This window comes from Sorex araneus, chromosome X (assembly GCF_027595985.1).
Source record: "Sorex araneus isolate mSorAra2 chromosome X, mSorAra2.pri, whole genome shotgun sequence".
In the NCBI taxonomy this organism is placed as follows: domain Eukaryota; kingdom Metazoa; phylum Chordata; class Mammalia; order Eulipotyphla; family Soricidae; genus Sorex; species Sorex araneus.
In genome coordinates, this window is record NC_073313.1 from 268,065,018 (window position 1) to 268,089,536 (window position 24,519).

The 24,519-nt window shown below is 58.1% G+C and overlaps 1 protein-coding gene across 1 annotated transcript; it reads left to right on the top strand.

Annotated features, from left to right (window-relative positions):
• Positions 1-1,588: 1,588 nt before the first annotated feature.
• Positions 1,589-24,047, top strand: MOGAT2 (monoacylglycerol O-acyltransferase 2). Its single transcript, XM_004610829.2, has 6 exons — positions 1,589-1,679; positions 8,574-8,752; positions 19,174-19,378; positions 19,950-20,124; positions 20,664-20,863; positions 23,893-24,047. The coding sequence occupies exons 1-6, from the start codon at positions 1,589-1,591 to the stop codon at positions 24,045-24,047; spliced, it is 1,005 nt and encodes a 334-aa protein (XP_004610886.1).
• The last annotated feature ends 472 nt before the right edge of the window (positions 24,048-24,519 follow it).

The following is a 24,519-nucleotide window of genomic DNA, read 5'->3' on the forward strand; positions in this document are numbered from 1 at the left end:
ATATGGCTGACCTGGGTTTGATTCCTGACACTCCATATGGTCCCCTTGGCCTGCCAGGGGTGATCCCTGAGTGCAGAACCAGGAGTAAGCCCTGAGCACTGCAGAGTGTGACCCCAAAACAAAACAAACCAAATATATATGTATTTATTAGCCAGGGGAAGTAGTGGTGTAGTGCCAACCAATTGATGTGTGTGTAGAGGAGGGTCAAGAGTCACCCAGAGGTTTGACCAGGTAAATGGAGTGACCTGGGCTGAGCTGGTGAGGTCCGGGCAGCAGAGAGGAAATAAATCCATCTTGGACTTGCGGTTTGTGGTCTCCACAGACACAAGACCCAGAGCCTGGGTAAATTCCCTGAGGGAGGGAGTTGGGGGGACGCAAAGCAGGCCCAAGGGCTGTGGGCACAGAAGCCCCAACCTGAGTCTGGGGGCACAGGGGCACCTCAGCAGGGGTAGGAGCGCGCGTCCTCCGAAGGGTGGGGTCGTGTGTCTAAGACCGCTGATAGGTCAAGGCAGGGCGTGCGGGTCCGAGAGGTGCCCCCCGCCCTGTGCGTGCCAGGTCCTGGGTTTGACCCTGACACCACTGCTCCCCAGCACCGATAGGTGTGCCACCCCCAGTGGCCCAAAACAAACAGCTGCTGGCCAGGACTATGAAGGCCATCCATGAATTGGTCGGGGACTGTCCTGGGAGACAGTGGTGCCTTGGGAGTGCAGCAGAGGGCAGGGGGAGGGGACAGAGGGCATGCGGGGTGGGGTGGGGGGGACAGAGGGTGGGGGTGGGGTGGGTGGTGGTACAGAGTGCAGAGGGCAGTGGGGGGGTGACAGGACAGCAGTTCTGAGAGTCCCCGAGGGCTACGAGGGCTACGTGTGCACGGCTCCCTGAATCCATCCCCCTAAACCACCTGGCCTGGGTCACCACCCCAAAGAAGGCTTTGGATCAGAGAAAAGAGGCAAGAAATGGAAGAAATGGGGTGGAGGCAGCTAAGAGAATTTTAGTAGGATGGGCTGGAGAGATCTTACAGCGGGGAGGGTGCTTGCCTTGCACACATCTGACCTGGGTTCAATCCCCAGCACCCCCCTGGGTCCCCCAATCCCCCCAGGAGGCATGCCTGAGTACCACCTGGTGTGGCCCCAAAATAAAGATAAATCCCTAAAAAAGATTTTAGCTGGGAGCTATGAGAGCAAATTTGTGGTAGGAAGGACTTGGCACAAGGGTGGCATCGGGGCAGGTCTTGGGGTGAGAAGAGAGTGGGGCCCCGGGTGAGCCAGGGAGAGCGGGTCAGCCAGGGGGCAGAGTGAATGGGACCCTGGGTCAGTGAGGGAGAGCGGACGGGGTCAGGGGGCGGGCGGGAGCGGGTTGCAGTGGACTTGGAGCTCCGCCTGTCTGCTGGAGGCTGCAGATAAGGAAGGCTGGGCCTGCGGCTCCCCTCTTCCTGCTCAGCTGCCCAGACCCAGGCAGGCGGAGGCAAAGGTTTCTCCTCCTTGGAAGCGGGCGGGGGCAGAGGCCTGGGCAGGGCACCCTCCGCCCTCTCTCAGGGCTTGCACAACAACAAAAGGCCAGTGGTGTCGGGGTGAGCAGAGCAGCTGCCAGCATGGTGGAGTTCGCGCCCTACTCTGTGCCCTGGAAGCGCAGGCTGCAGACCTTCGCGGTGCTGCAATGGGTCTTCACCTTCCTGGCCATGGGTGAGTAGCCGGGCAGGGCCAGGCTGCCAGCTGGGGTGTAGGGGGCAGGGGGCAAGCAAGGGCTGGGGGCACCTGTGATGTGGAGAGGGCTTGGTGGCTCCCAGAGCCCCTGAGCAGAGAGAAGCCTGGTGTGTGGGGTGCAGGGGAGGGAGCTGGGGCGCGGGGCAGCTTCCTTGGCCTTTGGGACTGTGGGCTCCCCATTGACACTGGGATGGAGGCCCTGCCTGGGGTGGGGGACAGCACTGGGCTCCTCACCTGCCTCATCGACTCCCTCCCTTCTTCCTTTCTGCTTTCCTCCCTCCCTCCCTCCCTCCCTCCCTCTGTCCCTCTTTCTCCTCCTTCCTTCCTTCCTTCCTTCCTTCCTTCCTTCCTTCCTTCCTTCCTTCCTTCCTTCCTTCCTTCCTTCCTTCCTTCCTTCCTCCCTCCTTCCTCCTTTCTTCCTTCCTGTCCAAAGTGAGAGAAGAGGAAGGGCGGGAGGGAGGGGTGCAGCTAGAGTAGGGGCAGGGAGTGAGTGGCCTCAGAAACCTCTATGGACCATTGGGGAAGCCTTGCCTGACCTCTGTCGGGTGGGCGTGTCTTCCTGGGGGTGGGGGGGAAGGAAGAAGGAAGCTCCAAATTCTGCAGGACGGAGGAAGGGTGAGACCTTTCCACCTTTCTGCAGGGATGTGCCCAACCCTCTGAAGGGAGCACAGGATGGTGCCCTGCCCCGCTCCCTCCCCCCTCCCCCCCTGCCCCAGTCCCAGCCCAGAGGAGCCACTTCTGAGGTATTCGAGGTCAGGTCTGCTTAGACAGGTTCCTCCTCCCAGTGTGGGGGCTCAGCTGAATAGGAATGCCACACCCCCTACCCCCAGGGCCGGTACTCACCCCTGCAGATATCCCCGGGGCTGAAAATAGACTCTGTGTGACTTGCTCAGCCATCACGGTCTCCTGCAGAACCCACAGCTTTCCAAGGTTCCCCAGCCCCCGGTCAAGCAAGCCTGTCCTGGGTTCCATCTCCAGCGCCTCTGGGGCCTTCAGCCTGTCCGAGAGCCTGCCTGGCATGATCCCCAGGGCCCGCTGTCCTAGCACACCACCGCCAGGAGCAACCTCTGAGCACTGAGCTGGGAGCAACCCCTGAGCCCTGCTGGAAGTGACCCTCAAACCCAAACCCATTTGTCTTCTCCCTCCAACTCTCCAAGTGTTCGTACGCCCTGGCTTCCCCCTTACTGGGGCTCTCCCAGCTGCCCAAGTAGGGGAGCAGGGACGGGAGGAAACGGGCAGCCCGTGTGTGGGGAGAGTGAGGTGAGGGTCTGTGTTGGCGGGCCACACCTCTGCTGGCTCCTGGACAAAGGGCGCTGTGGCCCAGAGCCATGTAGGCCACGGGCCGGGGCCCCGGGCGGCAGACACCTGCTCTACTCTCAGAGTTTCAGCAAATGTGTGACTGGCTGGTCACGCTGCCTCCAGCCCCCTGGGGCCCCGGCTGTGCAACGCAGTGCAGCACAGATAGGACACAGGTGCCCTGAGCAAAGGACTAGGGGGAGGCTGCTGAGAACCAGAAGTCCAAGATATTTACTGGCAGGCTGGAGCAATAGTTAGGAGGTAGGGCACTTACCTTGCATGTGGTCGGCCCAGGTTGGATCCCTGGCATCCCATATGATCCCCTGAGCACTGCTAGAAGTGATCCCTGAGTGCAGAGCCAGGAGTGACTACTGGGCACAAACAAAACAGAATAGTAGGGGCAGGGTCAGAGGAAAAGAGCTCAACAGTCTGAGCACAGGCTTTGCACGCAGGAGGCACAGGTTTAGTTCCCAACACCGCGTGGTCCCTGAGCACTGAGCTAGGAGTAGTTCAGGTAGCACTGGGTGTGCCCCCCTGAAAGAACAGGCCCAGGGGCCAGAGCGATAGTACAGTGGGTAAGGTGTTTCCTCGCACACAGCTGACCTGGGATGCACACAGGCATCCCATAGGGTCCCCTGAGCCCGCCAGGAGTAATTCCTGAGTGCAGAGCCAGGAGTAAGCCCTGAACACCACTGGCTGTGGCCCCCAAAATAAAACAAAACAAACAAAAAAGAAAAGCAGGTCCAGGGAAGGGAGCCCCCCAGAGCAGCTGTCTTGCAGGCCAGAGGCTTCGAGTTGGCCCCCAGCACCACCGCACACACCAGCACCATTAGGGGACAGGAGCAGAGGGGAGCAAAGAACAAGGACAGAGAGAGCGACCGGTGTAGACTGGCGGGGCTCAGGGCCTGGGGCAGTGGGGGGCTCAGGGCACAGGGGAGCAGCCTGAGTTGGCCCAGCAGCTGCTCACAGGGTGCATGGGGGGGGCTCGGGCCGAAGCGTGACCTTCCAGAGGCAGAAAGCTGCATCCTGGCACCTGTCCGAAGCCCGCACCTCAGTGCCTCGGGAGGGAATGGGGGGGGGCTTCTGGGGGAGCACTGGGCTCCCCTCGGGCTGGAGAGGGGAAAGGAGAGGAAAGTGGGGCTCCCCTGCTCCTGGCACACGCTGGGTGGGTGAGGAAACCGGAGCGGAGGAGGCTCTCTGGCAAGTGCTCGTGTCCTCGGCTCTCTCCTGCCCTGACTGCCACACCCACCCACAGTGTCCCTCACTGCCACACCCAGCCATGCTGCCTGCGCACGGTTGAACCACAGAACCACAGTGGCACACGGAGGAAATTGCTCACCCTCCGGCTGCCACGGCCACAGGCGCTTTGATGCGCCCCTTCCTGCCTGCCTGCCTCCATCCTGCCTGCCTGCCTCCTTCTCGCCCCTTCTCCCTCCCTCTCTCTCTCTTCTATCCCCTGTCTTTCTCTTCCTCTCTCTCCCCCATCTTTCTCTCTCTCCCTCTCTGTCTTTCTCTCTCTTCTCTCCTCCCATCTTTCTCTTCCTCTCCCCCCCCCTCCCTGTCTCTGGCTGTGCTCAGGGCTTACTCCTGCCTCTTGGTGGGGCTCAGGGGACCACGTGTCTTGCGGGACTGAGTTCCCAAGCATCCCAACAGTCACACTCTCTCGGGCCCCTGCACATGGTTCCCTTAAAGCAGGCGCCACCAACACTGACTCTTGGTTTTGCCCCATACGGGGTAGACTTCATGGGTTTCTTTAAATATATTTTTGCTTGTTTTGTTTGTTTGATTGTTTGAGAGCCACACCTGGCTGTGCTCAGGGATTACTCCTGACTCTGTGCTCAGAGATCACTCCTGGTGGTCCTCAGGGGACCATATCTGGGGCCAGAGATCAACCCCAGCATGCGTCCAGGGAGACCAGCACTCGGCCTGCTGTACCATCTCTGCAGCCCGGTTTATTTACATTTTTACATTAAACATCTCTTTTAAGTGAAACAAGAACTTCTATTGCAGTGATAGTATACTAATAAGTGGGGCTTTACTCAGAAAAGTGAAACTTGTGGAAAAAATTGGGCCTGGTGGGGCTGGAGTTATAGCACAGTGGGTAGGGCATTTGCCTTGCACGCGGCCGACCCGGGTTCAATTTCCAGCATCCCATATGGTCCCCTGAGCACTGCCAGGAGTGGTTCCTGAGTGTAGAGCCAGGAGTAACCCCTGTGTATCGCCAGGAGTAACCCCTGTGTATTGCCAGGTGTGACCCAAAAAGCAAAAAAAAAAAAAAATTGGGCCTGGGCCACACCCAGCAGTGCTCAGGGCTGACTCCTGGCTTTGTGCTCAGGGACTGCTCCTGCTAGGGAACCCGTGTGGTGCCAGTGTTCAAACTGGGGTTGGCTGCATGCAAGGCAAGTGCTCGACCTGCTCTACAAGTTCTCTGGTTTCTGGGGTCACAGCTGGTGATGCTCAGGGGTTACTCTTGGCTCTGTACTCAGGAATTACTCCTGGAAGTGCTTGGGAGACCGTAGGGGATGCCGGGGATTGAACCCGGGTTGGCCATGTGCAAGGCAAATGCCCTACCTGCTGTACTGCTGGTCCAGCCCCTCATGAAAAAAAATTAATGTCGCTTTAATTTTGTTTGTTTTTTGGGGGGGCCTCACTGGCAATGCTTATGGGTTACGTCACTCCTGCTCTGCACTCAGGGACCACGTCGTAAGTGCTAGGGGGACCATATGGGGTGCTGGAGATGGAACCCAGGTCAGCTGCAGGCAAGGCAAATGCCCTCCCTGCTGTACCGTCGCTTCAGATCCCACGTTAATATTTTAATGTGAAAGTAACTGAATGCATTTTACACAGTCTTGCTGCTTTCTCTGTCAGGGTCTTGCCCCTCCCTTTGCCCTGCCAAATGCCTTTGCTCTGTCAAGTGCCTCCTAATCCTGTCCCTGCCTCCCCACAGCTCCAGGTTTGGGTTTAGAAAAGTTAAGATATACAGAGATGCCTTTCAATTATTTTTCATTAAAACCAGATTTAAAAAATATACGTAAAACAGAGGGGCCGGAGCAATAGCACAGCGGGCAGGGCACTGACCCGGGTACAATCCCTGGTATCTCATATGGTCCCTGAACACCACCGGAGAGATTCCTGAGTGCAGAGCCAGGAAAACCCCCTGAGCATCACCGAGTGTGGCCCCCAAACAGAGTGTAAGTCAGAGGGGAGACCAGGGCCAGTGCGGCTGGACAGCCCGGCCCGGAAGGAGGCTGCTGAGGGTTTGGCAGGCCAGGTAGGCGCGACTTTACCACGGGGCTTCATGCTGAGACCTGAGAAGGCACTTGGGCTTCCCCTCCTCGCCCCCCCCCAGAAGCCCTGTGGACCCGCCCGGGGAGAATGGTGGCCTCCTCGGACCCCACACAGGCCCCCTAATGCTGTGTGTGCACTGACCACCACTCAGCTGTCCTCTGTGTATGCGGAAACCTGACCCAGTTGTGCCGCAACCGGAACTGGCTGGTTCTCTGGTTTTCCAAGGGATGCCAGACCCTGGGGTTCGTGTGAAAGGCCGCCCCAGTTTTCCACACTCGGGAGCCTTGCCTTGCTGGGGGCTGCACCCGGCAGTGCTCGCTGGCTATTCCCTGCTCTGTGCCAGGGCCCAAACCCAGGCTCCTGTGTGCAAGGCCTGTGCTCGGCCCTCTAAGTCTTCCCTGAGGCCCCTCTGAGGACTTTGAGGTAAAGTGTGACAGTCCACAGTTGAGCGATTCAGGATGGACAATGGTGAGGAAGAGTGGGGTAAGCAGGGCGGGGCACAGCTCAGGCGTGGCAGGCCTGAGGCAGTCCATCCCTGGGCACAAACCAACCAACCCCCAGTGGAATAGACTGAACAAGAGGAGTTATTGTTTGTTTGTTTTCATTTGGAAGCCACACCAGTAATGCCCAGGGGTTACTCCTGGCTCTGCACTCAGGAGTCACTCCTGGCAGTGCTCAGGAGACAGATGGGCTGCTAGATGCAAGACAACCCACTGAACTATTGCTCCAACCCTGTACAATAGGATATTATTCAACCCCAGAAAGGAAGGAGGTTCTGGCACCTTCTCTAACATGGGGGAACACTTAGGACATTTTTTTTTTTCAGGGAAATAAGCCAGTGACGACAAATGCTTTATGGTTCCTGGTTATGTGCAGTTCCTAGAATGTCCCGTTCAGAGAGACAAGCTTGAAGCATGGATGGCAGGGGCGGGGCAGAGGTTATTGAGGGGTGGAGGACAAAGGCAGGGGGAGGGCAGTGTGAGCAGGTGCTGCCCCATGTGGACACCCACGTGGCTCTGTGCGCTCTGTGCCCACGGAATAAGCAGGGATGATGGTAAACACACGTCTTGAGTGTCTTACCACGCCGACCACGTAAGCAAGAGCAACCTCCTGGCCGGTGCTGAGAGGCGCGAGGCTGTGAGACGGAACATCCTCTGCCCCGCACAAAGCCCCCTCCTCCAGGAAGCGAGGCAGGCCCTGACTACCCTGGTGGCAAATGAAATAGACAGCTGGAAACTGGCATTTGGGGATGCTTGGTTCTTGAGTGTTATCCAGCAGGATTCAGGGACTTCTTCCGGTTTACGGGTTGGGTGCAGTGCTTGGGAACTTAGGCAGTACTGGGAAGTGAATCCCAGGTCAACTGCTGGACCCACACCTCATCCCGGGCCCCAGACGCTGGTGATCTGTGAGCTGACGAGAACGTGGGCTGGAAGGTGGAAGGAGGAGAGTCTCCGGGAATGATGCTCTGTGGATGCCCCTTAGGGATCACGGCGCAGACCAGCTGACCCTGAGATGCAGTCAGGATGGAAACCACAGTCAGAAGGAGCTTCTCTAGACCCAGGTGGTCCCGCTGGCACACCCCTGACCCGTGGGCCAGGCTGGACTATTCCCTCTATCCTCCTGCAGCAGGACTGCCTGGCAGACAGAGGGGAGACATCGAGAGACAAAGCTCCGCGCTTGAGCAGTCAATGTGGCCAGAGCACTAGGTGGGGGCCAGAGAGGTGGAGCAGTGGATAGGGCACCTGGCATGCACACAGTCGACTCAGATTTGATCTCTGGTCTCATGCTCATGCCCATCCCCAAGCACTGCCAGGAATGATCCGTGAATACAGAGGCAGGAGCAAGCCCTGAGCATCTCCAGTGTGACCCAAACACATACACATGACACAAACAAAACCCCAAACAGCAGAGCATGGGGAGGTGGGTGAGCGAGGGTGGCAGGAGCCGGGGGCTGGGGAGAGCCTGGATGAGAGATCTGGCTCGTCTCTCCCTAAGAGATGGGCAAGTGGTGAATGAAAGAGAGTTTCTTTCTCTCTAAGGTCCCACGGAAGGATGTCGGAACCGTGAATCTAATCCATAGCCCACCAGGCACCCATTGAACCCCACAAACACAGATTTCTTTCCCGAAAGGGGGGGGCCGAGGGAGGGAATAAGGTTGCCTGGTCCTAGGAGCTGGGCATTGGGTCTACCTGGGTTTGGGGTCAGGCTCTGCTGTGATACTGGGCTGGTGGGTGGACGTGGTCCCAGCTTCGCCCCTCTGACTGTTGTACGCTCTGCTTGCCCCCGCAGCCCAGATCTGCGTTGGGGTCTTCATCGGCCTCCTGTTCACAAGGTACTGGCTCATCAGTGTCCTCTATGCTGCCTGGTGGTACCTGGACCGAGACACGCCGCGGAAGGGGGGCAGACGCATTGACTTCCTGCGGCGTGGCACCATCTGGAAGTACATGAGAGATTACTTCCCTGTCACCGTGAGTGCGGGACTGCGCGGGTGGACAAGTGCGCGGTGAGAGGACGCCGGGCCGGAAGTGGCCGGGAGGCGGGGCCAGAAGTGGCCGGGAGGCGGGGCCGGAAGTGGCCAGGAGACTGGACCGGAGCAGTGAGCTGCCACCGCCATGTGGCCTGCCCAAGAGTCCAGATCCCGCTGGCTGAGCCCTTGGTCTGTGGCAGGCGTGGCCACGGGAGGCGAGACGGATGTGGAGGCTTCAGGGCGGCTCTGTGGCCGTGCGCTGTGGCACACCTTGGTTATCATGTGGGCATAAAGCCCCTGGAAGCCCAGGTTTGGGGCTGAAGATGAGAAACTCGGGTCCCACTGCCAGAGGGGACGGAGCACCACAGCCTAGTGCCTTCACACTCCCCCGCCCCGGCCTCAGGTCGGCCAAGTGGCCCTGGGCAGGGTCTCACCCGCCCTGACCCCCAGTTTCCCTGTGCACTCCTTCTCTGAGCACGCTCAGACCTGGCTGCCGAAGAGCCGGCCCCTCACGGCCACCCCAGGACAGTCCTGCGTCCCCTTGACTGAGCCCTAGGCTGGCGATGCCCTAAGACGCTGGGCAGGACCGGTCACTCTCCAGAGAGGCAGGGAAGGGGAGGCAGTCGGCAGAGAGGCCGGGGCTGCCTCTGGAATTGGGATTGAAGGGAGCTGAGAAGGGAGCAGGCGAGTCCCGAGTGGGCCGGGACACAGGCGGCGTCTCGTGAGGAAAGAGACGAAGCTGCACGCCCTAGCTGTGCTGAGGCTTCAGGCAGGTTCCCAGGAAACTGGGAGCTTCTTCACTCAGGTTTGGGGCCCTCCCCACAGTGCTCAGGGCTCAGCCCTGGCTCTCTGCTCAGGGATCACTTCTGGTGGGCTCTGGGGTGCCCGGGATTGAAGCAAGCACCCTGCCCGCTGTGCTGTCTCTCAGCCCTAGGGACTAACATTGTCCCCTGCATCGAAGGTGTCTTGGACCTGGGGAAGACGCCGGGAAGCCCCACCTCTCCCCGCCCTCCAGCTTCTGAGTCACGGGTGCGCGCAGAGAGAGGCCTGGGCGCCGCCTCCCTCCCCAGGGAATCTGGGGCCAGCAAGTTCCAGCAAATGCCACGCCACAAGTGCAAAGCCCTGAGCTCTGCAGTCTCCAGGGCTGCCTGGACAAAGGGCAAGGGTGGGGCAGGGCCGGGCTGGGCAAGAGGGCAGGAAGCAGGTACAGGTATGAGGAGACTCCAGGTGGGGGGGGGGCAGGGGGGAGTTAGACGGAAAGGTTGGGCAGAGGCTGAGTGAGCTGGCCACCCCACCCCCACCACCACAGGCCATCTCCCCATCCCCACCTGTAACTTCCTCAGCAGGCTGAGGGTCTTGTTGGCCATGCTGGGTCTGACCCCCCCCCCACTCACAGACCCAGAATCTTGCCACAGGCAAGACAGAGGACACACGTAGGGGTGACGTGGAAAGGTCTGGGGTGGTGCCGGGGTAAGGAAGGTGGTCCAAGAGCTGGGCCTTTCGACTTCAGGGTCCCCGGGGGCTCTCTTCTGAGGAGACTGGATCTCCGAAGGACAGGGCATCCCCTGGCCGCCTTCTTTCGTTTCGCTTGTTTGGGGTCACACTTGTGATGCTCAGGGTCTACTCCTGGCTCTGGACTCAGGGATCACTCCTGGCAGTGCTCGGGGGACCACACGGGATGCCGGGGGCTGAGCCTGGGTTGGCCGCATGCAAGGCAAGTGCCCTCCCTGCCGTACTAACCCTCCAGTCCCATGGCCGTCTGGGGTACTGCGGCCACACCGGCAGTGCTGAAGGCCCATTCCTGTCTCTGTGCTCAGGGATCACTCTCAGGGGTCACTCCCGGGGGCCGTGTGTGGCGTGAGGCTGCTGTGTGCAAGGCCTTTCCCCCTGTGCCACCCAGCCTGGCCCTCTTTATACATTGTTGCCAGTGGAGGTCTCCAGGAAAATGCTGCAGAGGCAGCTCTGTCCATACACCACCCTCTGCGCTTCTGGCTCCTCTCCTGACAGGGAGCTCTGCGGGAGTTTCCCCTCAGCACTATCTATAGCCCGTGCACACTGGACCGGATTTGCAGAAATGCTCCCCAGGTCTCTTAGAGAGCAGGCAGTACTGCACAAGGTCAGCAGAGGGCTCAGTGACATGGACTTTGTCCCCATGTCACCTCTTTTTGCCACCCTGTCACCACTTTGACCAGAGCAGTTTCCCCGCTAGCCTCCCAGGGACTGGCCAGGGCTGCCACACCCTTGCCGGCTCCACATAGATCTTGGAGTGGGCAGGAGCTGGGCACTGCGCTCTCTTCTGGCTCCCCCATATTCACAAGCCCCATCGTAGGTGCAGGTGGGATTTTATGAACTTGCTCAGTGCTGGAATTTTCAGGCAAGAAGCAAATTATTTTAGGGCTTGGGGTCACACTCGTGGAGCTTAGGATGAGGGAGGGGCTAGGTGCCACTCTGGCATGCCAAGTGCACCCCAACTCCCGGCCCTCTTGGAGCTTTCAAACTTGAGCATGAAGCTTCCAAAATCTTTGCAGGATGGTTTTGCAGGATGGTGATATTTCTCATGGGAGGGGCAGTCTCCCCTCCATCCCCGTTGAAGCTCTGCTGGGGGAGCAGAGGGGGTGCAGCGTGGAGACCAGGGCTGTGTCTTGGTGGGAAGATCTTGCTGGGGTCAGGGGCACCTCCTGATCTTCCCCTCTGGGAAGAGCCCGGAAGGACAGGCCCTGCCCTGCTCCTCCTAGCACCCCAGCTTCCGGCCAGCACAGGAAGGGCCTCTCACAGTGCTCCCTGCCTCCTCGCAGGGGCCTGGGGCTTGTCCCTGAGGTCCTCCTAGGAGTCTACTTCCTTTTTTGAAGGAAACCATTGTTTGGGTTTGGTTTTGGTTGTTTTGGAGGCACGCCCAGCGATGCTCAGGAGCATTCATCCTGCTGTGCACTCAGGAATTCCTCCTGATGGTGCTGGGCGACCGTATGGGATGCCAGAGATCAAACCTGGCTCAGCTGCATGCAAGGCAAGCACCCTACCCACTGGACTATTTTTTTCTGACCTACCAGGAGTCTACTTCTGCCACGGGTTCAGAGCGTTGGCCCATAGCACAGTTGTCCACTGCCCTGCAGCAATTGGGGTCCCCCTGCGTTTCCACCTCTCAGCTGTGCCCCGCCCAGTCAGGTGTCTGCAGAGACCAGCTGCCTCTCATCACCACGGACACTCTGGGGTTTGTCTTTGGGTTCCATTCAGGGGCAATTCCTGGCTCTGCGCTGGGGCGGGGTCCCTCCTGTGAGCCTCAGTGCTCCAGCCCATTGAGCATCTCTCTGGCCAAGCCATAATGGACACGGGGCTGGTGATTCTCTGCTGTGTGGGGGCGGGCCCCTGTTCTCAACTCCTAGGAGCCAGCGGGGTCTGCAGCAATACCATCTGTGCCCTGCAGGGGGCGGCACGCAGGTCCAGCCAAGTCTGTCCCCAAAGTCCTCCCCACTGCCGATGGCGCAGTCATCGTCCTTACCCTCTGGGCTCTGTCACTCCTGCCGCCACACCACAGCCAGAATAATTCTGAGAAAGAACCAGACACGGCAGGATTCCCATCCGACTAGTATCCCTTCTCCTCAGGCCCCCACGGGGTCACTCTGCTCCCTGCCACCTCATCTGCCTCTCCCCGCTCTTCGCAACCTGATTCTCCAGACACCAGCCTCTGGGTCAGCTGCACTGAGTCCCTCCTTAAACTGCACCCCTAGGACTGGACACGGTGGAGGGATTCAGGTGCTTATCGTGCACGTGGGCAGCCAGCGTTCAGTCCCCAGCACCACTTGGTCCACCGAGCACAGAGCCAGGAGTAGCCCCAGAGCACCACTGGGTATGGTCCAGACATCAAAAAACAAAACAGAAGTGCACCCTTCCACCCTTTAGAGACTGGTACTCCACTGGTCACACACCAAGCCAGGCCCCCTGGGTTCCAATCTGCTCTCTGCCACTCCCCAGCTGTTTGGCCACGTGCCTCAGTTCCTTCATCTTCACCTGGAGCCTTGGCAGCAGAGCCGTCTCGGTGCTGGCAGAACCTGAGGAGAGGTGGCTTGTCGGGTCCTGCACTCTAGCTACAAGGAGGGATTTTTCTCCCTGTCGGCTACTCTTCTGGCTTGCACAGGCTGTGTGGCTCCAGCTATGAGAGCGACCTCTGTGCCACTAAGAAAAGGCTCCATTAGAATAGTCAGTGTGTACTGACAATAAAGTGCTAACAAAGAGAGGTGCTAGCATGGCGGGGAGGTGCTTGCCTTGCTCACGGCCAACCCAGGCTTGATCCCCCACATCCCACATGGTCCCCTGAGCACTGAGCCAGGAGTAAGCCCTGAGCACTTTCTTGTGTGGCCCCCAAACAAAAACAAACACACAAAAACAACAACAAAAGAAATTGCTATTTGTGCCTACACATTTGCATAGCATCAGCCATTGCAGTGGCTGGACTGAGGCTCAGAAAGGCTTACTCAGGGCAGCGGAGTGATGGGACAGCGGGTAGGGTGCTTGCCTTGCACACGGCCATGGCCAACCAGAGTTTGGTTCCCAGCGTCCCCTGTGGCCCCCTGAGCACCATTAGGAGTGATCCCTGAGCACCACCTAGTGTGGCTCAAAAACAAAGCAAACAAATCCTGCTTAAGACTGGAGAGACAGCACAGGGCTTCACTGCAGCACACATTCCCCAGATGCCACCAGACGTAAGCATCACGGGTGCCCCCAACACCCCCCAAACCCTTCTTAGCCAGACTGCCTTCAAGAGCCGATGGGCAGAGCTAGAGAGGGATGCCTGTTCCAGCATTCACACACTTCAGACATACATGTGCACATGCATGCACACACACATGCACACACTCACACATAATTGCCTCCATGTGGAGGGAGAGTCCTAAGATGAGCTGGTGGCTCGCAAGCTTTGCTCTCTGCTGACTTCCCTGGGACAGGATGAGGATTCAGACCTCCTGAATCAGCATTTGCCTGCAGTAAAAAAAAAAAATTGGTGGGGGTTGGGCTCTCCTGGCCATACTCAGGGGTTACCCCAGCCCAGCCTGGGGCTGGGAGCCAGAGCTCAGACCTCAGCCTTGGAGCAGACAGCAACGGGGCCCAGAAATCCACGTGATGGTTCTTCACCATCAGACCTGGGTCAGGAGGTGGCGAGGTGCAGGAACCTGTCAGAGAGCCAGGGTCCCAAATCCAACAGGAGGGCACAGGGGGATCATGGTGCCCAAACTGAGCAGCAGGGACAGTGGGTGCATTTGGGTTACCAGAGGTGAGCGGTGGGACTGGGAGGTGGGGCAGACACGGCCCTCTTTTGGAGGTCCCCAGGGGTTCCCACACCTCAGCCGTGTTGTTTGCAACGACCGAAGGGTGGAAATGCTGACGTGGCCACCTACTGAAAAACGGTGAGCCCAGTGTGTTCCACCAGCCCAGTATGCTTCTGAGCAGACCCAGGGGAGACCCAGGAGGCTGGCTGCCCTGTGAGCCGCTGTGGCAGCTAATGGATGAGCCGTCTCGAGCCAGAATCCAGAGAGACAAATGATGGATGATGTCGGGGCTGCTAATGCATCTGGAGGTTGTCAAAATACTTGAGAATTGGATGGTGGTGGTTGAACACTTCTAAAGACATTAAAACGACGGGGCTGTCCACTTTCAATATTTTGTGTGGGGTGCACATCCAAAACTGCTTAGGGGTTACTCCTGGCTCTGCACTCAGGAATCACTCCTGGCACTGCTCGGGGATCATATGGGATGCTGGGGATCAAACTCGGGTCAGCACCATGCAAGGCGAGAGCCTGATCCATTGTATCATCACTCCGACCCAGAGTTGTTCACTTCAAGAGTGACTTTCATGATGCATAAATTGTATCTATTTAAAAATAAGAGCATCTGGGGGCAGGAGCGATAGCACAGAGGGTAGGGCATTTGCCTTGCACGCGGCCTACCTGGGTTCAATCCCCGGCATCCCATATGGTCCCCAAGCACGGCCAGGAGTAATTCCTGAGTGCAGAGCCAGGAGTAACCCCTGAGCAACACTGGGTGTGACCCAAAAAGCAAATAAATAAATAATAAAATAAATAAAAATAAAAATAAGAGCATTTGAAAAACATAGTATCATGAGAGCAAAGCACTAGCACAGTGGACAGAACACATGTGGGGTTCTATTCTTGACCTGGGTTTGATCCTTGACACCACATGCAGTGCCCTGAGCCCTGCTAGGAGTGATCCCCGAGCACAGAGCCAGGAGTAAGCCCTGAGCACTGCCAGGTGTGACCCCAAACAAACAGATGTATCACCCTACATCCTAACAGCCAGGCAATCCTGGCCCTCGTGGGGACAGGCCCAGCCTTAGAGCCTGCAGGTTGGTATCCAGAGCACCCCCTGGCCCCCCGCTGTCCTGTCCCCTCCACTCAGAGACACAGTTCTTCACAGCCCTCCCTGCCCTTTTGCCTCACCTGGATCCAGCAGCAACTCCTCCAGGAAGATGATCGCCGTTCTAGGCAACAAAGGGAAACTGAGGCACAGCCGTGGTATGACATGGTTAGTCAGGGCAGAGCCTTGGCTGGGTCTCCTGCGTCCCACTGGGACCCTTTCTCCTGCCCCTTTCTCTTCCCACTGGAGAAGTTGTGGTAAGACTCGGGGCCACATACTGGCTGGGTCATGGTTCCACCCGGCTGTACCTTGGAGCTCGTGGACAGCAGAGCTGCCTGGACGGTGCTGGGGCGGAATCTGCAGCCGCGGGCTTGCAAGGCAGCTGGCCTCTAGCGCCTCAGCTCTGGCCTGTGGCCTGTCTAGCTATGTCTCCATGGCTCGGCATGGGACTCTAGCAGAAGCCCAGCCTCGTGCCCCCAGGGTCCCTTCTCCTGCTCCTGGACTACTGGACAGACTGGACAGAGAAGCTGCCTTTGGGACTGACCCTCTCAGCTCCCCTCCCAGGGGTGGCAGTCTTCCTTCTTGCAATCCCTCCTTTCTTCATCTTTCCAGAACCTATCTCGGCTTCCAGGCCGTGCTGGGCAGAGGCTCAGAGGGGAACCTCTAATCTAAGACCCGCGCAGCGATGGGGCATGCGCCCCTGGGCTCCGGGGTTGGGGAGGAGGTGAGCGTGGGCGGTCTCGGCTGAGCCCATGGCTGGGGTCCTCAGTGGGACCTTAGAGCCAGAGTGAGGTGCTCAGACACACTCCTGTAGGCACACATGCTACTACCGACACACCTCGGGCCGGAGCAAGAGCATAGCAGGGAGGGCGCTCACCTGCCTGCAGCCTCCCAGTGTGATCCCCAGCGCCCCGGAGGGTCCCCAGGGCTCAGAGCCAGGGGTGATCTTCGAGCACTGTTGGGTGTGGCTAAACAAAACAAAAACGAATGCACTTGCCACCTGCTCCCAGGAAAATTCCTTCTGCACGAAGGCTTCTTTTCATTGATTTACTAGGTCTGGGGCGAGGTCCATGCCCAGTGCTGCTCTGGGGCTGCTCCCAGCTCTGTGGTCGGCAGTTGCGGTGCTTGGGGGACCACACCCAGTCCCTCCCATGCAAAACTTGTGACACTGCTGAGCTTTCTCTCCAGGCCTCATTGGCATCTTTTCCAAGGGGACCATCTTTTCTTCCTTCATTCCTTGTATTGTATTCATTTCATGCACTTACTCATGCCTTGCTTATTTAAAATAGTGCAGACAGCCCCAGGGTAGGGCACATGCTTGGCAGGTGGGGAACCCAGATTTGATCCCCCCCTACACACACACACACACACACACACACACATGCACGCACGCGCACACACACATATGCACGCACACACACACATATGCATGCACGCAGACACACACACACACACACACACACGCTCACACAGACACGCATACACAGCTGATCCTTCCTTGAGCATAGCCTGGAGTAACCCTGAGCACCGCCAAGTATGACCATGAAAACACAAAATAAAATGAGTGATACATTTTTGCACAGAATCTGAAGAGTACATTGAGCAAAGTACTACTTCCTTCACATCCATCTCTGCACTTCCTGTGTGCCGAGGCCCACACCAGCACATATGGCTGCTCTTTCTGCGGTGGTACTCGCTGCACATTGTCCCTGCTTTGTCACTAATAAGCGACCAGGCCCTCTTCCCGGCTCAGGCCAGAAAGGATGCCGTCCCCTCGTCCCCAGAGATCCACGGGGCGATGACTTCGCCATTCCCCCTGCCGATGGGCAGCTGTCCAGTCAACAAGAGTATTTGTTTCTCATGTTTTGTTTCGGGAGCCCTTGGGCCCACACCCAGCTGTGCTCAGGGCTGACTCCCTCTGCTCAGGGATCACGCCTGGCGAGTTTTGGTGTCACTGAAAAATAATGCTTCTGCAAATAATCTTGTCCTTGTGTGTGAGAGAGAAACCCTGTAGCTAAGCCCCTTGGGTGAAAAGGTCCAACAAAACCTTTGCCCATCTTTTCAGGGAGGTGGCACAGCGTCAGACACTAGCTGACGGGTGGGTGGGTGCCAGGGCTGCAGCGCAGGGCACATACGTTTCTGAAGAAGTGCCATGGGGTGGTGCAGGAGAAAACATGGCTGGTAAGGGGCACAGGACTTAGGACTTATTCCTGGCACCACCACATATGGTTCCTTGAGCCCACCAGGAGCACTGCTGGGCGTGGACCCAAAACAAATAGAAAGAAATGAGAGAGGAAGAAAGGAAGGAAGAAAAGGAAGGAAGGAAGGAAGGAAGGAAGGAAGGAAGGAAGGAAGGAAGGAAGGAAGGAAGGAAGGAAGAAAGGAAGGAAGGAAGGAAGGAAGGGAGGGAGGGAGGGGAAAGGGAGGGAAGGAGGGAGGAAGGAAGGGAGGGAGGAAGGCAGGCAGGCCACAGGGACAGGAAGTGACATAAGGTCAGTGTTGGTAGGGTGCGGTAACTGTACACCAAGACTGTAAGGGTTAAGATGATGGTGCACGTGGTACGTTGGTCACAGCAGAGAAATGCCCCCCGGGTGGGCTCCCGAGGAAACGCCTTCCCAGCGAGCCCGATGGCCCTCTCTGGTCTCTCTATCTCCACCTTCTCCACAGTCTGCAGGAGGGAGAGGGGTGGGTCCTGTACAGGGTCTGCAAGGGGCACCCTGCAGGGGTTCCCAGAGCTGAGGTGAAGGAGAAGGGAGCGTGGAACTGTGCACTCCGCAGTGGACAGCCAGCCTCAGACCCGCTGCCCAGTGCCCCGTGCCCAGACAGCCGAAACTTTAGGGCAGTAACAAGGATCCTCAGGAGTCACCCCCGAAACCTCGGGCTCAGGTTGCATGAACACCCTGGCTAAGCTGAGACCCAGTGGGAAGGACCCTCACCCCTACGACCTTTGGACTCTGGCGGCCATGACCCACAGAGGGAAGGACCCTGTTGGCGACCCTCCGACCTGGCCATCTGGGCCACCCACTGCGCTCCTCTGCCTGGCCCAGTGCACCATTTTTTTTGGGGGGGTGCTTTTTGGGTCACACCTGGTGACACTCAGGAATTACTCCTGGCTCTGCACTCAGGAATTTCTCCTGGCGGTGCTCAGGGGACCATATAGGGTGCCGGGATCAAAGCCCTGTTGGCCGCGTGCAAGGCAAACGCCCTACCCGCTGTGCTATCGCTCCAGCCCCGCTGCACCGTTAACTCCATCCCTGCCCCCTGGACCCTCATGATGACCAACGATCCCTCCCATCCCTCCCGCCCCACCCCCACCCCAACCCGGCCCCCAATCCGGTGTCCAGAGGCCCCTGGCTTCAGGAGCTGTGCTGGCAGAACTCACTGTGGCCAGTGAGGGAGGGCTTGGGGAGAGCAGCATTGCGCAAGGCTAAGCAGCACTGGTACTGGCCTCCTGGCCTGGACCTGCTGTCAGCTTAGCGGGCAGAGAATGCTCTGGGCCAGGCTAATGCCTCAGTTTGCAGACCCTGCGCTGAGGCGCCTTCTGCACAGCGGCGCCCTCGTGTGGCCCTTAGGCGCCATCACATGCGCTCCTTTCACATCTCATTGCAGGGCGTCATCCTGAGATCCGAGGGACTGGCAGTCCCGGGAGGTGGGTGGGACAGAGCCTGGGGTCCCCATTTGACAGATCAAGAGCCCAAGAAGAATACAATTTGTCCGGATCCACCAGTGAGCCTGCGCCACGGCAGGGACGGTGATATCACTGGTGTCTCTACACACCTTATCTTCATAGAAAGAACCTAAAGCCGGCCCAGTTCTGGGGCAGGACAAACAGTCCCATGCAGGCAGCCATCCCGGGTTCGAGTCCCAGCATCCAGTATTGCTCCCTGAGCCCCACCAGGAGTGATGCCTGAGTGCAGAGCCAGCGTGGCCCCAAAGCAAATGAAAGAAGCAGGAGCTCAGGGAGGGCATGTGGCTTGCTGCGGTCACACTGGCTGCAGGGCAGAGCCAGGGACGCAGTAAGACCCAGTGCCACTCACCAGCTCACTCTCCTCGCAGCTGGTCAAGACTGCAGAGCTGGACCCCTCCCGGAACTACGTGGCCGGCTTCCACCCGCACGGGGTCCTGGCGGCCGGGGCCTTCCTCAACCTGTGCACGGAGAGCACCGGCTTCTCCTCCATCTTCCCCGGCCTCCGGCCCTACCTCATGATGCTGACGCTCTGGTTCCGGTTCCCCTTCTTTAGGGACTACCTCATGATCGGAGGTGAGTGGCCCCGTCCTCGCCCTGAAGGCTGGCAGGAAGAGGTTTGGGGGTTGGGGGTTTTGTTGGGGGTTTTGTGCACAGGTGCCACTCCTGGTGGTGCTGTGGACTGAGCCTCGGGCTGGGCAGCACCTCCAGCTTGGGACCATCTTCCAGGCAGGGAGGAAGGGTTTTCGGAGTGGCTGACCATTCTGGGCACCTCAGGAGCACGTGCAGGGGCCAGAGCGATAGAACAGTGGGCAGGACGCTTGCTTTGCATGCGTACAACCTGAGTTCGATGCCTGATACCCCAAATGGCTCCCAAGTCGCCAGGAGTGATCTCTGGGTGCAGAACCAGGAGTTAGTCCCAAGGACGGTCAGGTAGAGCCCCCCCACCCCAAAAACAATTTTTAAAAAAGAGCCTTACAGTGGGAGAAGAGGCTGGATGCAGGGAATCACTGCCCAGCATGGTTCGTCCCTGCCCAGGGGACCCCTAGCTAGAGTGCAGGAGGTGAGTCCCCTGGATTCTGGGTGGGGGACTCTGGGGGGGTCTCTCCTTCCAGTCACTTCCATACCTGAACACTTCTCTCTGCAGGACTGGTCACGTCGGACAAAGAGAGCGCGGCGCATATTCTGAGCAAGAAAGAAGGCGGCAACTTCCTCGGCATCATTGTGGGTGGTGCCCAGGAGGCGCTGGATGCCCGGCCTGGGGCCTATACCCTGTTGCTGAAAAACCGCAAGGGCTTCGTCAGGCTGGCACTGATTCATGGGTATGGGAGAGCAGGGGGCTCAGCTGGGGTGTATGTTGGTGGGCAGACGGCAGACATGATGCCGAGCCTGTGCCGACAGGGAGTGTCAGTCCCCGCTAAACAGAGGTGATATCTTGGGGACAGATAGACCATCTTGTGCTCTGACATCACGAGAAGGTTCCAGAACATGGGCCCGGTTGTCCAAGGAACTGGGTGGGGAAGGACGTTCTATCCCAAGCTGGCACAGATCTGAGACAGATGGGAACTGGGAGAGAAGAATTGGAACCATTCTTTTACCTGGAAGCCTTTGGGATGGAGTCAGAGAGATTTTCCTAGAAAATGTGCAGGGGGGTTGTGTCTGGGGAGAGGCTGGAAACGTTCTGATCTACCTGACCTGGTGCAATGGTGGCCCTAAGAGCGGGTGGCCCGATGCCAGGCTCAGAGCCAGACTGTGCCATCCAGTCCCTATCACCTGCCCAGAGCGCTCCCCCCTACCCCGCCCCCGGGGGCGGGGCTCCGGGGGCGGGGCTCCCGTGAGCTCGTGCTCTGTCTCCCTCCAGGGCGGCCCTGGTGCCCATCTTCTCTTTCGGGGAGAATAACCTCTACAACCAGGTGGAGAACACGCGGGGCTCCTGCTTGCGCTGGATCCAGAACCGGCTACAGCAGCTCATGGGCATCTCCCTCCCGCTCTTCCACGGCCGCGGCGTTTTCCAGTACAGCTTCGGCCTGATTCCCTACCGCAAGCCCATCAACACCGTGGGTAAGCGCGGGGGCGGGGCTGTGTGCTGCAGCCAGGCTGGCTTCTAGGAGTTCACATTCCCGCCTGGGAAACAGACTTTCTAGGAGACGGCCCTGGGCGCTTGCCGGGCACTCTGTGGACCTGGGCTCGGCCCCCAGCACCCCAGGTGTCTCCCCCTTCAGGTGTCAGGGGTGAGCACGCCTGGAGTGAGTCTTGAGACCTCTGACTGTGGCTCCCGAAAGACCAAAAATCTGAACACAAATAGGATTTTAAAAATATTTAGGGGCTGGAGAGATAGTCCAGCAGGTAGGGCGCTTATGCGTGGCCAACCCATGTTCAATCCCCAGCAGCCCGTGTGGTCTCCTGAGCACCACCAGGAGGAATCTGAGTGCAGAGTCGGGAGCAATCCCTGAGCATTGCTGGTGTGGCCCTAAATCCAAACAAAAACAAACAAAAAACAGGAAGACAGGGGCCAGAGAGAGAGAGTACAGCGAGTAGGGTGTTTGCCTTGCACGCAGCCAACCCAAGTTCAATCTCCGGCCTCCCATATGGTCCCCCGAGCACCACCAGGAGTGATTCCTGAGTACAGAGCCAGAAATAACCCCTGAGCATCATGAGGTGTGATCCCAAAAGCAAAAAAAAAAAAAACAAAAACAGAGGAAGACAAGGCTGGAGCAATAATCCGTCAGGATGGGTGCTCACATTGCACGTGGCTGACCTGGGTTTGATCCCCAGCACTCCATAGTGACACCAGGAGTGATGCCTGAGCACTGGAGCCAGAAGTAAGCCCTGAGCACTGCTGGTGTGACCCCAAACCAAAACCAAACCAAACAATGCAAAAAGGAAACTGAAGGGAAGAGAAATGACAACCTGAGTGGGGACGAGGGAGACCCCGGGGGGCTCCAGGCTTCTCAAGAAACTGAATTAGTAGGGCTGGAGCAATAGCACAGCGGGTAGGGCATTTGCCTTGCACCCAGCCAACCCGGGTTCGATTCTCAGCATCCCATATGGTCCCCTGAGCACTGCCAGGGGTAATTCCTGAGTGCAGAGCCAGGAGTAACCCCTGTGCATCGCCGGGTGTGACCCAGAAAAGAAAAAGAAAAAAGAAACTGGTTACACAGAGTTCACATCGTTCCCTGGCTGCCTCTGCATGAACTAAGTAAGGGTCTTTTCTAAGAAGAGTGGAGCTCGGGGTCTCAGTGTGATGCTCCTCTCAGAGGATATATACATACATACACACTGTAGCACTGTAGCACTGTTGTCCTACACCAATTTGTTCATTGTTCACCAATTTGCTAAATGGGCACCAGTAACGTCTCCATTGTGAGACTTGCTGTTACTGTTTTTGGCATATCAAATATGCCATGGGTAGCTTGCCAAGCTCTGCCATACAGGCGGGATACTCTTGGTAGCTTGCCGAGCTCTCTGAGAGGGACGGAAGAATCGAACCCGGATCAGCTGCATGCAAGGCAAACGCCCTACCACTGTGCTATCGCTCCAGCCTATACATATACATATATAGTTATTGGTGTTGCTCAGGGGTTACTCCTGCACTCAGGAATCACTCCTAGCCATGCTTGAGGTACCCTATGAATGCCGAGGATCGAACCTGGTTCGGCCGTGCACAAGGCAAGTGCCCTGCCCACTGTGCTATCGCTCCAGCCCAGAGCATATCTCGTCTCTTCAAACATTTCTTACTTTATGGTTCCCTGAAATCTGCCTCCGAGAGGCCCTTTGTGAGCGCCTTCCTTAGGACCTATTTGACTTTTCTCCTGCCAGAAAAGAAGGGTTTGAGTCTAATGCAGAGGGTCGAAGCCCCTGATTGAAGAAGGGGTTGGCAAGGGACGGGCCCCCGAAAGCCTGGTAGAATTGCGTGTGACGTGGCAATCGCTAGGCTGTAAATCTGTGCTATAAACCTGCAAACAAGGGACATGAGCTTTTGTCTGGGGACCTAGCACCATACATGGTCTCAGCGCCATGTTGCTTTCTCCTTGGACTCCAGCTGAAGTCCTCTGATGAGCCTGTAGCGACACCTGCTGACCTGTCCCACCCTTTAGTTGCAGGCTGAGTGTTTTGATGAACACCAATCCCCCCCCCCCCCGCCTTTTTTTTTTTTTTTTTGAAGTAAAACAGATTTTATTCGGAGGGTTTGAAGGGAAGGAGGGAGAGAAAGTGGGAGGGAGTGGAGAGTAACGCGCTCAGGGGAGAATGCGGGCATCTCCAAGGGCAGAGAGAGCCCCGACACATCCCAGCACTAGACATGAAAGCACGAGAGCACACATCTCAAGAGGGGAGATGCGGGCATCACATGAGCTTGGGCACCACATGTGCTCGGCCACGTGGGCACAAGCAACACATGTGTCAGGCAGTTATGTGTGTGACCCCTTATCCTGGCCTTCCCATTGTCTCCTATACACTATTTTTCTGGCATAATTTATATATTTTTGTGCTGCCTGGGTGGATCCCAGGACCTCACATGTCCCAGGCACCCCCTAAGCCCAGGTTTGGGGCATCACTGGTCCTGCCAACCCCAGAGCCATTTCCAGATTAGAAGGTGGAGGAACGATCTTCTCAGCAGGCAGGACCAGGGGGAGGCCAGTTAGGACCTAGAATGCGGGGCCTGCCAGCGGTGGGCCCACCATGTCCTAACCACACAGGCCCACTCACTGTGGCATCGAGTGTTACAGGTCCCTGAGGCCTCAGGCATAGCACATCTCCGGAGTGTAGAAGCTGCCCTCATTCTTCCTGGCTGTGTGACCTAGAACCAGTCACACAACGTCTCTGAACCTCACTGCCTCCTAGCTGGTCTCTCCGCTCTAGGACTGTGATGAGGCTTTGCGACGTGTGTGTCCAGGCTCCACGTGGCCTGGTTCGCTGCCCTACCTGCAGGTGGGCTATTGTGGCAGGATCTGGAAGCTCCCAGAATATCTGAGAACTTTCCAGTGGAATGGACCAGCAGCTGGAGCACTCTCCTGCGTGGTGGCCCCCGGGGGAGTGCCACTGCGGCCCCGGTGGTCCCTGCGCTGAGCCCCCTGTCTTGTATCTTATAGTGGGGAAGCCCATCGAGGTGCCAAAGACCCCGAACCCCACGCAGGAGCAGGTGGACGAGCTGCACGAGCGCTACATCAAGGAGCTGTGTGACCTCTTTGAAGCCCACAAGCTCAAGTACGATGTGCCTGCTAGCCAGCACCTGGCGTTCTGCTGAGCACTGCCCCGGAGGGCAGGCTGACATCATGCAATCCGAGAAGGCTTCCTGGAGGCGTCTGCTGAACTTCCCCGAAACTCCAGAGCTTCCCCAAACTCTGGAGGATCTCCACCGGCTGCAGACAGGCAAGAGGAGACCAGACTCAGACACTGCCGCAAGCCGTCGCCGGCCCCCACTCCCGGGCTGCTCCCCTGTGGTATGGACACAGGCGGGGAGCACACCTCCCCCTCAGTCACTCAGTGGCCGGGGCAGGGGGCAGCAGCGCAGGGAAAGAATTTACTTCCCTGCCGTAGTCTGGGCACCAGGAACCCACCAGTGCTCCCGCAAGCTCCCCCATCTGCCCCCAGGTCCTGGCATTCCCCTCCCTGGACCGGGGGGTTGGTGTCCACCAAGCCTCTGACCCCCACCTCCAGCTGCTCTGAGAGGCTTCAAGGTGCCTGGGTGGGGACAGGCTCCGGAATGACTGCTGCCG

Excerpts from the sequence above, each read along its gene's own strand:
- MOGAT2 (XM_004610829.2), top strand. The coding sequence starts at position 1,589 with ATGGTGGAGTTCGCGCCCTACTCTGTGCCCTGGAAGCGCAGGCTGCAG. Across the intron at positions 1,680-8,573 it reads CTTCACCTTCCTGGCCATGG|CCCAGATCTGCGTTGGGGTC; the intron begins GTGAGTAGCCGG and ends TTGCCCCCGCAG. Across the intron at positions 20,864-23,892 it reads CAAGCCCATCAACACCGTGG|TGGGGAAGCCCATCGAGGTG; the intron begins GTAAGCGCGGGG and ends TGTATCTTATAG.